This window comes from Canis aureus, chromosome 21 (genome assembly GCF_053574225.1).
Source record: "Canis aureus isolate CA01 chromosome 21, VMU_Caureus_v.1.0, whole genome shotgun sequence".
Taxonomy (NCBI): domain Eukaryota; kingdom Metazoa; phylum Chordata; class Mammalia; order Carnivora; family Canidae; genus Canis; species Canis aureus.
This window is the reverse complement of record NC_135631.1, coordinates 44975799-44988897: the sequence shown is the minus strand read 5'-3', so window position 1 is coordinate 44988897 and position 13099 is coordinate 44975799. Positions and strand designations below refer to the sequence as shown.

The window sequence follows — 13099 nt, the reverse complement described above, 5'->3', positions numbered from 1 at the left end:
GCAATCTCAGGTGGGTGACTCCACTGCCCTATGCCTCTGTCTCATCTGCAGAATGGGATGAATGACACCTGCTTGAGGCTTGCAGGGAGGGAATCGGTGTGTACAGCGTGTGACACTCAATAGAGTGCATTTGTTATTATTTAATGGATGGTTTCTGTTACAACCTTTAAAATTAGCCTCTCAAAAAAGGCAAGCAACTCTTAATTCACAAGTGCTGGAGGAATCTTTCCTATATTCTGGTTCCAGCACCGTTACCTGAACGACGGCTCCTCAACAACAGCTTCTGCTCCTTGCTCCTGGCAAGTGAGAGAGATTCCTGAGTTCTGCAAGCTCTCTGAAACTTTCCTCATGGCCCCTTAGTCTTTAGAGCTTAAAAGAAATTCTCTCTCTCTCTCTCTCCACACACAGATACACACACACACACACACTCACACCAACACACACACGTTGAAATCTTGTATACGGAATGGATGGTGTCATGAGTGTGTGAGATTTGGAGTTTATTAGAGTTGAGTTTGAATCAAGGCTTCATTACTTACATTACTTTGATCAAATGAAAGGTTTTAAGATTGCAATTTGCTGATGTATCAAGTGTGGTTGTTATAATCATACTTGTACTTTATTATAGGGAACAAATGGGTAAAGAATCACATTGTATGTGAGTTGACAAATAGCATTTATTTACAAAGGAATAAACTTGACCCATCCCAGGCCCATGGTGGAGGATGTCTCCAGAGTGAGCATTATTATTCTTATTCACAGTGACTTTCCCAAGGACACACGTCCCCCAAGAGGCAGGGCTTGGACTGGAGCTGTCATTCTGTCCTCTTCGATGCAATAAATCCTCAGGGAGTTAGGAGGTATCATTTGGCCTTCAGGGCTCCCCTTTGGCAGCTCCATATGAGAACGACCTCTCCCCTCAGCGCACCACTGATCAGACCATATCGCTGGGTGCTCAGAGGGCCGGGCCCCCAGGCTGGACCCATGACTGGTCAATCCACGAGGCCAGCAGGTCTGGGAGGCTGGCAGGCATAGGGACTGGGTCTGAACCAGCTGTTCCCTGCAGGTTGCGAGCACCTGGCAGCCCCGGAGCCTGTGGGAAAGGCAGGCAGGATGTGAAGCTCTGGCTGAGGTTTCTGGGCTCCACTGGACTCTTCTGGAAACTGTCCTGGCCCAGCCCTGCCACTGCCCTAGCAGGGGATGGGGCTGCTGTCTGGGAAGCTGTGGAGTGGCACCAAACAGCAGGGGGCCCTGGAGCATGAACTGGGCCCTAGTCTGGCTTCCTCTCTCTTCCACTGTCAACAACTATCTTAGTCTGGTGTGTTGAGTGGTGATTTGCATCAAGGCAGGTTCTCATCCATGTGTCCCCCTAGACTGACTGCGTGAAAATTCTGTTTCCTGAGAGTTTCTTCTAAATTCTGTGCAAGAAGCACACTATGTAAACTAGTTTTATTGATACACTTACAAGAATGTCTGAAACACACACACACGATACAGTGTACCATGCCTATAGCGTAAACATCCAGCGTCTTTCAGGTGATTGTCCTAGTGCTCTGAAAGACAGGTATGAGTCCTCACAAAACACATCATGAACACTACTGACCTGGTTCACTGTGGTCACAATACAACAGAGAGAGAGAACTCAGGAAATTGTAGGACATTCTAATAATTCCTGCTAAACAGACTATTTCTCCCACAGCTACGAGGTAGCACCTCCAGGCCAGCCGGTATAGAAATATAAGTACTAGTGTGTGTGATGTCCTTGTCCCCAGGGGCACAAAGTTGATGAAGGTCTCTATCACCACCATCATCATTCTGAGTTCTTGGCACGTGGCAGGTGTGGACAGCAGGAGCCTCCAAGGAGGAGGGGCATATTTGTGAGCTTGGACTAATTCCAACCCCATAGCGAGCACAGACCCCTGGGCCTGCATCCCACAGGCTCCAGGAGACCAGACATCCAGCGTCTCATTGGGGGTTCACAAGGGGGATTTCCTCATTCTCGACTTCTCTCTAACCTCTCCTGCACTCGGGGTGGTAATAATTCCGTCGAGAAGAGCTGCCATTGGTAAGGCCCATGCTAGCCTGGGACATGGTCCACGTGGGAACAGGAAGGAAGGTGGTCGGTTCCTTTATGACTGTGTGATTTCTCTTTGCTGTTGTTTCTCAGCTGAGCCCTGGGACTTGGAGTAGGAAGTGGTGTTTGATACCATAATATAGATGCTAGGGTGCTCACCTCTGGATTATTACTTCTTTCCCCCCTATTTTCAGTGGGTATCTACAAAAGGAGTAAAATTTACAAACATGAATTAAAATGATAAATCACTGAATTATTAGCTATCATTAAAAATTATATATCAGCTGAGTGGCTCAGTCAGTTACCATCTCCCTTGGCTTGTGTCTTGATCCCAGGGTTCTGGGATCGAGTTCCTCATCCAGATCCCTGCTCAGTGGGATGTCTGTATCTCCCATTACCCCTCCTTCTGCTTCTGCTCTCTTTCTCTCATGCCCTATCTCTCTCAAATTAAATAAAATCTTAAAATAATCCTATATTTGCATTTTCCCCTTACACTGACATTTTCCTGCCTAATATTATGAGCATGAATTTAAAAATATAAGTATAAATGAACTATAATCACCAGTAACAATAGCAGGCAAAGAGGGAGAAATTTAAGATTTCTCTTTCTCTGTCTTCCCACACCATCTCTATTGTACCCTGTACTCCATGAATAAAGTCTAGCGCCAACAGTGCACCCTTTCCATGCTGTACCAACAGTCTGTTGGGAGCAATTTTTCTTGTTACTTGTTAAAGAATTTTCTTTCCAATCTAGTTTGATGGGAATTAGTACTTTCTTAGGTTTGAAAACATGAGACTGCTGGCCGAGCAAGGATTTTCTGGGACTGCAAGACAGTGAGGTTGCCTGGGATAGTCTGCTCTCAGAACATCTCCTGGGGAAGCCTCCTGCACAAGGGGTCCCTGAACAAAGGATGGTCAGCCAGAGTCCCTGTCCTTCCTCACTTCTCAGCTTCTGTGATGACACTTGATATTTCTACTATTTTGGAAATAGCCATTCTAAGGTATGAGGTGATACCTCGTTCTGGATCTGATTTGCATTTCTCCAAATTTCAGATAAAGAACAAATAATTTTGTAGTTTATGACCAATATTGCATAGCACTTTGCACTTTTTTCACATAAAATCAGGCAATCCAATGAGGCTGCCTTTTTCATAAAGAGGCAAAAGGCTTTATCTAGCAAATTAATTTTCTATGAGCAGACACATACACTTATACTCATTCACATTTCCGTATATCTACTGAGGAGAGTCTAGTGTAGACCAAGACAACTGATCCTAATTTCTTCTAATAAAGCCCATTTAAAATGGACAGATTTGTCACGCTACTTCAAAAGTCCAAAGGAGGAATGTTCAAGTAACCTATATTGGAAAAAGAGCCTGGCCCCTATCTCTGGCATGTGGTGGGTGCTCTGCATGTAGTGACTGAATTTGAAGGTCACTCAACAAGAGGTGCACACAGTAGAGAGAATGGGGTGGGGCTTCTAATCTTACTGCAGCAGCTCATAGTTTCATCTTTAAGTGTCTAAATTTCTGTGATTGTATAGCAAAGTGTGAATGTCCAGGATATTACCTATGACTGAGTTTTAAAGTGGGATTATAATTTAACAAATGAGAAATATTTTTTAAGAAAAAGTGTGTATTCAACATAAAGTATTATAAACACGTAAATTGAAGAAAAAAGAATGTTTTATCTATAGTCCTATCATTAAATTATATAAGTGACTTTCCTGGGATCCCTGGGTGGCGCAGCAGTTTAGCGCCTGCCTTTGGCCCAGGGAGCGATCCTGGAGACCCAGGATCGAATCCCACGTCGGGCTCCCGGTGCATGGAGCCTGCTTCTCCCTCTGCCTGTCTCTGCCTCTCTCTCTCTCTCTCTGTGACTATCATAAATTTAAAAAAAAAAAGCGACTTTCCTGTTTATGGTTTTCTGGGCTTGTCTAGTTCACTAAGGGTTGATATCTCATGTGCATCCAATTCATTCCATGTGACTAAGTGAAGAAGTCACATTAGATCTCAGACTCTCCCATGGTCAGAAGGGAGCTGTCCTAGGTCGGGGAAAGCAGGCCAGCCTCTCAGAAGTTAAAGGAAAAGGTCCAAACTTCGTCACCTGGCTCTTTGCACGGGGTCAGCCTGAGTCCACACCTGCTCTGATCCACCTGCCTCTCCCCTGGGGCTGAGGTCTGGGGCCACCAGAGCAGTTGTATTCATGGCCGCAGCAGGATGACCTGGGAGGACAGGAAGTACTGCTCTCTCCACAGCCACCTGATTCCTCTCACCTGAAGACCAATGGTGTCTTGCTCAGATCCCCCAAACACCCATGAGGACACCCATTATTGTGTCCCATCTGAAAGGTTTTTCCTACAACTTTTTAAAAATGTGTGCATGTTTTAACAAATATGATCTTTTAGAGCCATGTAGAGTAGAGCATAGATGCACCACAGCTGGAAGAGAAGCAGAGGACAGGCAAACAATTGTCACCTGTTGAAATGCACTTCCAGGCCCAGCATGGACCTTCTACACTCTGAGGTGCCAAGTCAGCAAACTCAAATTTAGGTAACTCTCCTGTCCTGTAAATGCTGCCCTTGACCAGAGAGACATCCCAGTCAACCAGGCCCAAACACCAGGAATGTGTGATGATTCCCCTGATCTAAGTAAGATCAGATATGCAACCCCAGCCAGTAAATTTAAACTGAATACTATCTCAGTACACCTGTCTGACCTGCAGCCTTGTGAGGAAATCACCTGTCTGACCTCCCAGCTTATCCTGCCTCTGGACTGCTTCTAAGGCTCTATGAAAATCCCATTTGCCCTGGAAACCTGGAGCAGGTTGTCCGCTGCTTGTGAGGCCCTAAACTGCCCAATCCATGGATTGTTCTTTGGATAAATGACACCACGCCTTACAGACTAAATTGTTTCACTTTTCAGTTTGACACACCCAGGGGAGTATTTGGCTAGAGGTTTGGGCAGACTTCAATTACACACTAAGCCACATCATGGCCAACAGGTGTTTAATGTCAGCAATGTTTGAAGACAAATGTCAACAGTAATAGAGAGAAACAGAGTTTTGAATGCTGACAATAGAAATAAAATTTAGTTTTATAAGAAAAGGTTAGGGACTTACTTCACAAAAGTAAGATAATCTAATTGGAAAATTCTAGAAAAGGGAGAAAGCAGCAAGAAAACAATTCAGCAGGAATTCTTGCTCTGTATTTATCCCTGCCTCCCGAACAGGCTGCACACACATTCCTCTGTTAGGACCAAGTGGCCATTTGAGGCTTGAGCTTTGTTTCCAGCCAGACCTGGGAATATTCTCACCAATACCTTGTAGATATGCAGTCTTGGAAAGGTTACTTAAATGATCAACCAGGCTTTCTCCATTTCTAAAGTGAGGGAAGTAGCATTCATCCTACAGGGGCATTTTCCGGATTTGATCAAACAATGAGCAGAAACCAATTCGGGTGGTGCTCAGATGTAGTGGATGTCCAATCAAGGATTGCTGTTCTCACTGGTGCTGTCATGCACCAATTTTGCTCAGTGTTTCTCAGCACCCTGAGCATTATGTTCCCTCCCCCATTGTGGTCAGACCAGTCCCTGCCCTTTGGCACCTCCTTCTATCCAGCCTTCTCTTACCAGTACCTGCAGGTGCCCTGGGGCAGCAGAGTCTCAGAACTTAACCTGCCCTCTGCCACCCACCCAGGCAGTCTCCTTCCAGCAAGTGCAGCTCCGAAGTTCCCTTGGTCTTCTTTTCACCAGGTGGGACGGTAAACCATGCTGGGTCCCCTTGCTGTCCTGTGTGCCCTCCTGTTTCCCGGTAAGTCCCAAATCCCTCCACAGTGCAGGGTGTGGTGGATGCCCTGTGGTTCCTGGCCATCCTTGTCTCATTACTGTCCCCCTCTCCCTCTCAGGTGGTGGAGCAGGGCTCAAGCTTGAGCAGACTCCTGTGGTCGTGGGGCGCTTGGGCACCTCGGCCACCCTGCTGTGCACAGTGGATAGCTCAGTCTACTACATCCACTGGTACTTCCACAAGAAGTTTGCAGCCCCCAAGAGGCTCCTCTATCTAGACATGTCCAGCTCAAGTGTGCGGAGGGATACATCTGTGAAAGCACACAAAGTCAATGCCAAGAAAGGCAAAGACAGTTACAGCTGTAACCTGTTGGTGCAGAAGCTGGAGAAGAGCGACGAAGGCGTGTACTACTGCGCTGCCTGGGAAGAGCACAGCCACTCCTGCTGCCCTGGCCCCTGCACAAAAAGGTTTCCATCTCCCAGGGTGCTCCACGGCTGGCACCTTCCTCTCACTGTAGGTCTCTGGGTTGTCCTGGAGTCCGCCCTCAGCATCCTGTCTTCTGGTGGACAACTTCTCCGAAGGTCCACTGCATATAATCCTGGAAGCTAAGCAGCCCCTAGTGCTCAGGCTGGTGCAGACCCAGGGAGCTGTCTGGCCTGGAAAGACTTTTCTAAAGATTGTAAGGGGGGAGTGTCTTTGAAGGATTTGGAACAAAATCTGTGCCACTCAATGTTGTAACCACTAGCCACTGGTCACATGTGGGCACTGAGCACTAGGAATGCAGCTAGTCCTCTATTCCAAGCTGAGGTGACTGCTTGTGCAACATACAAGTCCTATTCTGGAGTCTAAAAAAATGAAATATCTTCTTAGTAATTTCTATACTGATTAGATGTTGAAATACTATTATAGATATCTCGCAGTAAATAGAAGTAATCCTAGAATCTTATTTGCTTCTTTAGCTTTTTAAAATGCAACAGGATGAAAATATTTGTGTCTCCAATAGTGATTTATATTTATTTCTAATGAACAGAGCTGTGGCAGACTGGCGATTGAAGAATCTGACCATGCCCATGATGAATGTGGTAATAAAATACTCTGCAAATCATTTCAAGGGTAAAGGACTTCCTGGAGTTTTGCCACAAAATGGTTGAAAGCTGGGATCTAAAGTCACCTCCTGATTCCATTTTCTATGTTGCTGCCTCGTCTCCTGCTTAGTTACTTGCAGTGGAGAGTCAGGGAGCAGAAGCTCAGAAAGCTGAGGGCCTACTTCTCAGCACCCTCCTGCACTGGCATGTCTGGGGCTCAGCTCCTGTGGGGGGATATGATCCTCATGCAGGTTAGTGCATCAGCCCTGGATGAGTCTGGGGACCTCCACCTTCTGCTCTGAATGAATGTTGCTCCATGTGGGATTTTGGGATCAGATTCCCTGCACCTCTCTTCTGTCCTCTGTAAAATGAAGTTGTGTAACTGCCACAATTATGTGATGACTTCTGTATCAATCCAAAAATTGTATCAATAAGATATCACTATACTTACTTCTTATAATATTAGTCAACCTCTTGACAAAAAAATAAAATAAATAAATAAAGAAGAGCTACATTACTGATTCTCTAGTTCCAAAGAGGAAAACCCTGCTATTGTATGTGGGAAAGAAGAAAAAGCCCTCTGAAGAGGTCTAAACTGAATTAAATGCATTTTTAATTGAAAATTCAAATTTTATGTAAAATATAATCACATTGACAAAAATGATTATTGTAAGGAAAATGTACACGATCTTAAAGAAATTGGCCCCTATGATTCACTAACTCCTTATCTATCTCTCTGAGCTGCCTTTGTAGTGAGAGATTATTTTTAAGACAGGCAAGGCTGTGAAGGAGGAACCCAACCAACAACGCAACCCTCTCCTTAAGGCCTTGTTCAAGGTTAAGAACTCCAGCATGGTCAGGAAGGGGTAGGGGTGGAGGAGCAGAAGTTTACCTTTGCTCTACTCTGGGGTTTTTCCCTCATTTGTCTTCCCCCTTTCCTTTACACACCGAACCCTTTCCTGTCAGTACCTGACTCTACAGAGTAGAGATTTGACCTATTATCATTTGGTTACAGAGAAATTTGCTAAATATGAAAACAATGTCATGAGAGGTCATCCCAAGTCAATGCAAATCTCAGTTTTTAACATGGTTCCATAGTGCCTTTGAGTTACATCCTGAGAGGACAGTGGCCTTGTGCATGTAGCAAGCAACCCTATGTGGAGGGAAAAACAAGTCTATATTTGGAGTCACTTCCTCCCTCTGCCTTTCTCCCTGTGTATAAGGTGAGCTTCCTCAAAGACAGCTTGGGCACACACAGCCCTCCTGTGCTAAGGAAATGTTGGCTAATTAAATGGTTGTTTAAATGGCTGATTTACAAAAACACTAAAAGAATCTTCTTAGAATGTACAGCACTGATTCAGTGGCAGGTCCATTAATGCCTACTGAAGTGAGATTGATATTTTGACTATTAGAAAGGGGCTCATATTACCTTATGGATAGGGGATTTTGTATAGATGGATGCTTGAATTATCTTGATGTTTGGGCTCAAGTAATTTTTTTAATTCCTGAGGTGGGTGAGACACAATGATTTTGAGTAATGGAAGCAGCATTATATTACGAAATTAATGCTGATCAAAGACTAAAAACATATAAAAATCATTGTTTTCATAGTTATATTATCCATTACTAACTGATCACACATGCTAGTACTGCGGAACATGTCATGTCTGTAAATCAGTCATCTTCTAAAAATCACAAATCCAAAAATTTCTGGATACACCTGAAAATCCATGTTGACTCTTCTGTGTTGGGCATCTTCATGTTCCAAGCCCAGAATGGGTTCAGGGACACAGTCTTGGATAGAAGAAAGGTCACAACTGGGAGAGGTCATTTCTAATCCTTGAGATCAGGAGACCTTTTACTATGACACTTTCATACTCTTATTTTCTCATAGAAACCTCTATGGCTTGTGAATTTTATTTTAAAATGTGTTTTTAAAAATAATTCACATGTTACTTAATATTAAAGTTCTTGATTGTTAATGAGCACTTAGATATAACATGTGAAATCTGATATTTAGAAATGTGTGTAATAACTTCTCTCTTAACCATTATTTCTTCCCCTCTCTTCTCCAACAATCTTAGCTTCATTTACAAAACAAAATCTAGTTTTCCCTGCTGATTCCCAAGACTCCATTTGCTGGTTAGAGACAAAGTTCATGCCTGAAGAGCTCAGAGTAACTTCTTGGGCTGAATGCGACTTTTCCCCTGTGTAGAACAGGTGTCAAGTACTACAAATACTCAGTCCTCTTATTAACATTATACTGTAAGTTATTTGATTTCTTTGCAACTCTTTTGTCTAGATGCAGGTGAGAAATGATAGCATCTCATGCAGAATTGCTCATAACCATAGTTTTTTTTTCAACAAAGTTGTTCATCATTTCCATTTCCTGAAAACATAATCTGCCAAGTTCATGGAATGTTGCCAGAAACTCATCCTCAAATATTCATCTGGAGACTGAGAAAAAGACCGACTGTCAAGTAGGACTCTATGTGTCCCCTGTTTTGGGGTCACGGATCTCTCCCCCAGGCAAAGAACAAGCATGGATGCTGAGGGACACAAAGACTGGATTCTGGGTAATCTTCTGTTTCCTCCTGAGACCAATGTTCCACTTTTCTCCCCATATCTTTGTGCCCCAGGTACCTAACCCCTGTGGATTACAGTAATGGGAATCTTTGCTATGATTTCCAATGGAAAGTTGGCCAATGGAAATTGGAGTTCAAAGAACCATCACTATGTCACTTACAGATGCATTTCTTCTTGGGCACCAGGTTTCCAAGCCTGTGGATCCGGGCCCCTGGGAAAAAAGAAACAAATTCATCCAGTGGTTTGAGTGGTATAAAATGGAATGACCTCTCTCACAAGTACCTCTTGGTTCCTGAGCAGAAATCTTTGGGTATATGGCGAGATGGCACTATAGGTTGGCCTGCGAGAATGCAGGCCCCTTTTAGGGAGGGAACCCTAAGGTCATGCTGCTCCTATTTCCCAGTGTCTTGCTGATGCTTCCATTGGCTGCTCCCAAACAGCAACCAAAGAGTAAGGAAAACGATCTGTGCACTCCATAAGGGTCCACCTCCTAATGCCCAGGGAAAGCTAAGAGAGGTAGACCATTCATCTGGAGGAGCAAAAGAAGGAAATCCAGTTAAAAGTCAAGTAAGTGGGTTATATTTCCCCCTAGATAAATAAAACTATTTGAGGGGGTTGGGAGATTTATCTAGTTCCTTTCATTTCACTTTCTACAAAGCCACCAAGGTCCCATCTTTAACAGAACAGGATGAGCCCTGTTCCTTCAGTAACAAAACAGGAAACTGGACACGTGTTGAGAGATTATCATTAACTTCTGTGCATTTCTAGTTGATACACTTAGTAGAGATGAGCTTGTAGATTATTTCTAATGCTTTTGTTCTTCAGTTCAATCAAAGATTCTGAGGTATTGGTTGAGTTATTAAGGAAGTCATCATCACCTAAGTAGAATAAAATAAATAGAAATCTCTCTGTAGTTAAATGATTATAGTCCTTTATGAATCAGTATTATGATGTATCCAATTCTATGTTCTTGATTTTCTTTAATACAATAAACAAGGAAACAATAGCAAAAACAATTCTCTTATTAAAATGAAGTAGACTAATGTCTGCCACTTTTTAAGGTCAACTAAAATACAGTCTCTCACATTTTTTAGAATTGATCTATATTTTCTGTCCTTCCTTCATCTACTTTTCCGTTACCTAGTAGTGAACATTTAAGTGTTTCAATTACAGAGTGATCATTTTTTTCTCCTGAAAGTTCTGTTGCCTTTAATATTTTAAACTTATAAATTGAAGTTTCCTACAAAACTACAAAAGTCTGTAGTTCTTTTCTGAAAGTGGTAGAATTAGCATTTTTAGTCCACAGATCAACATATCTCTTTGCTCTCTTTTGCTCAAAGGTAAAGAATTAAGTTCTTTTTGAAGCTTAATAAATATAATGTGCTGTTACGATTTCAATACTAGGTATTTTTATCAAGAATATCTTATGTATTTTGTAGGCATTGTATTATTTTATGTATTTCTTGCTATGTAATGTCTCTGTATCATAGGAAAGAGGAAAGAGAGTCTGATGGCTATTAATGTATCCCCACAGATGTCACTACCCTTCCCTAATGTCTAGTTTGACATAATTTCCTATTGACTTGCATTCCTATTTAGAGATTTAGAGACTCTATCTTGAAACAGTTTGATTATTTCAGAGAGTAGTAAAGTGTTCAGAGATTTTCAGTAATTGTGAAAAGCTCAATCTGAAGGTCCCTACAAGGAACAATTTGGAATTCTTATTCTTTTAGCTTCCAGATAATGTGCTAGATGTTGAGCCTGTCAAGGAAATAATGTGATCACCATAAAAATCCTGCAAACAGACCTATTTCACGGAAAAAAGAAATGATGCTTAGACAGGAACAGAAATGTTTCCAACAGGAACACCGGTGGGGCTCAGTGGCTGAGCATCAGTCTTCAGCTCAGGGTGTGATCCCAGAATCCCAGGATCAATTCCCCCATCAGACTCCCCATAGGGGGCCTGCTTCTCCCTCTGCCTGTGTCTCTGCCTCTCTCTCTGTGTCTCTCATGAATAAATAAGTAAAATCTTTTTTTTAAATGCATCTTTTAAAAAAGATTTTACTTATTTATTCTAAAGAAGATGTGGTTTATGTATACAATGGAATATTACTCAGCTATTAGAAACGACAAATACCCACCATTGCTTCAATGTGGATGGAACTGAAGGGTATTATGCTGAGTGAAATAAGTCAATCGGAGAAGGACAAACATTATATGGTCTCATTCATTTGGGGAATATAAAAAATAGTGAAAAGGAATAAAGGGAAAAGGAGAGAATATGAGTGGGAAATATCAGAAAGGGAGACAGAACATGAGAGACTCCTAACTCTGGGAAACGAACTAGGGGTGGTAGAAAGGGAGGTGGGCAGGAGGTGGGGGTGACTGGATGACGGGCACTGAGGGGGGCACTTGATGGGATGAGCACTGGGTGTTATTCTATATGTTGGCAAATTGAACACCAATAAAAAATAAAATTTATTTAAAAAATAAATAAAAAAATAAAATCTTTATGTTAAAAAAAAGAAATGCTTCCAAACAAATAGTGCATGCAATTTCAATATAATATTGAGCCACTGATTTGCCTTAGTGATTGTTAGCTTTGCAGGAATATACTCAGGCTTTGTGACCAAATATGGATTGTCCCACACCGGCCACCCAACACAGATCCTGGTGAGAACAGTATGAGTGATCACTCAAGAAGCCAAGGCTGAAGGGTCACAGTGTGCACACATTTGGAAGAGTTCCCCTTGTGGAAAGTCTGCTCTGGAATCCTTCCTACAGGTAGCCTGACAAAGGCTAAAAAAATCACATATCTTCTCTGTTTTGTGAAGTTACTTTAGCAGAAAGGATCATAGGTCATCTACATGGAGAGCGCTCAAAACCCCATAGCCAGACTAAAGTAAACAATCAAAATGTTCAATGAGGATAATGTTTTGGAAATTTTCAGCTGGCATAGTTTTATTCTCCCACATACATCATGTCATCTGGAGCCCTTCCACTGCTTAGGCTAAGCCACAAGAGATACCACCCATGAAAGGGGATGGTAGCCAAGTGCAGAACAAGCTCATTTTTCGAGTTAATATGAGATAGTGAGCTTGAATGTCAGATTTATATGAAAATGAAAGGGGTTTTCTAAGTTTCCAAACCTCCTATTTATAGATTGGCAGGCAATCCTGGCAAAGTAGGAACACAGAATTTCACTAGTGGTCCTAGGTGCAGGTAAGTGGTGGTGTGGTATCAGCCAAGTTAGCATGCACCCCAGAGGAAAACCAACACTCACGGCTGGGATGGAATGTGAGACTCCGGGAAGAGAGTAAGAAAGGCAGTTTTTGGTTCCCTTGTCTCTCAGGGTCATATCCCAGAGAGGGTAAAATCTTCTTCCACAGAAACCCAAAACATGGAGGGAGAATCTGAGAACATCTGGTTGATGTTAAACTTTCAGAATATGGCCATGGTGGCATCTGCAAAGACCAGTCCAAACCAGCACTGACTTTCCCCACAGGCTGCCCATGACGGAGACCCAGACGCCTCCCAGAGTCTCTAAAGGAGTGTCAATTAGGGTGCTGGA

At 42.8% G+C, this 13099-nt stretch overlaps 1 protein-coding gene and 1 gene segment (V, D, J or C); one reads left to right on the top strand and one right to left on the bottom strand.

The window, feature by feature from the left end:
• Positions 1–592: 592 nt before the first annotated feature.
• The window catches only part of LOC144293016 (uncharacterized), a 130627-nt gene continuing 118120 nt past the window's right edge, over positions 593–13099 (bottom strand). For 2 of the 5 annotated variants that reach the window (XR_013360455.1, XR_013360457.1), the window contains exons 3-5: positions 9689–10406; positions 2234–2275; positions 593–1093 (exon numbers count right to left, since the gene is read on the bottom strand). Coding sequence is in view for 1 of the 5 variants with exons in the window: in XM_077864090.1 (XP_077720216.1) it covers positions 757–1093; positions 2234–2275; positions 9689–9739 (430 nt within the window). In the remaining 4 variants the exon portion in view is untranslated. Of the gene's footprint in view, positions 1094–2233; positions 2276–9567; positions 10407–13099 lie in introns of those variants that run through there. The other 3 variants (XM_077864090.1, XR_013360446.1, XR_013360456.1) reach the window with 3 other exon arrangements.
• LOC144293019 (T-cell receptor gamma chain C region 5/10-13-like) overlaps positions 5639–13099 on the top strand; it is a 43901-nt gene continuing 36440 nt past the window's right edge. Inside the window, 2 exon segments of the C gene segment in view lie at positions 5639–5884; positions 5979–6285. Coding sequence covers positions 5842–5884; positions 5979–6285 — 350 coding nt within the window.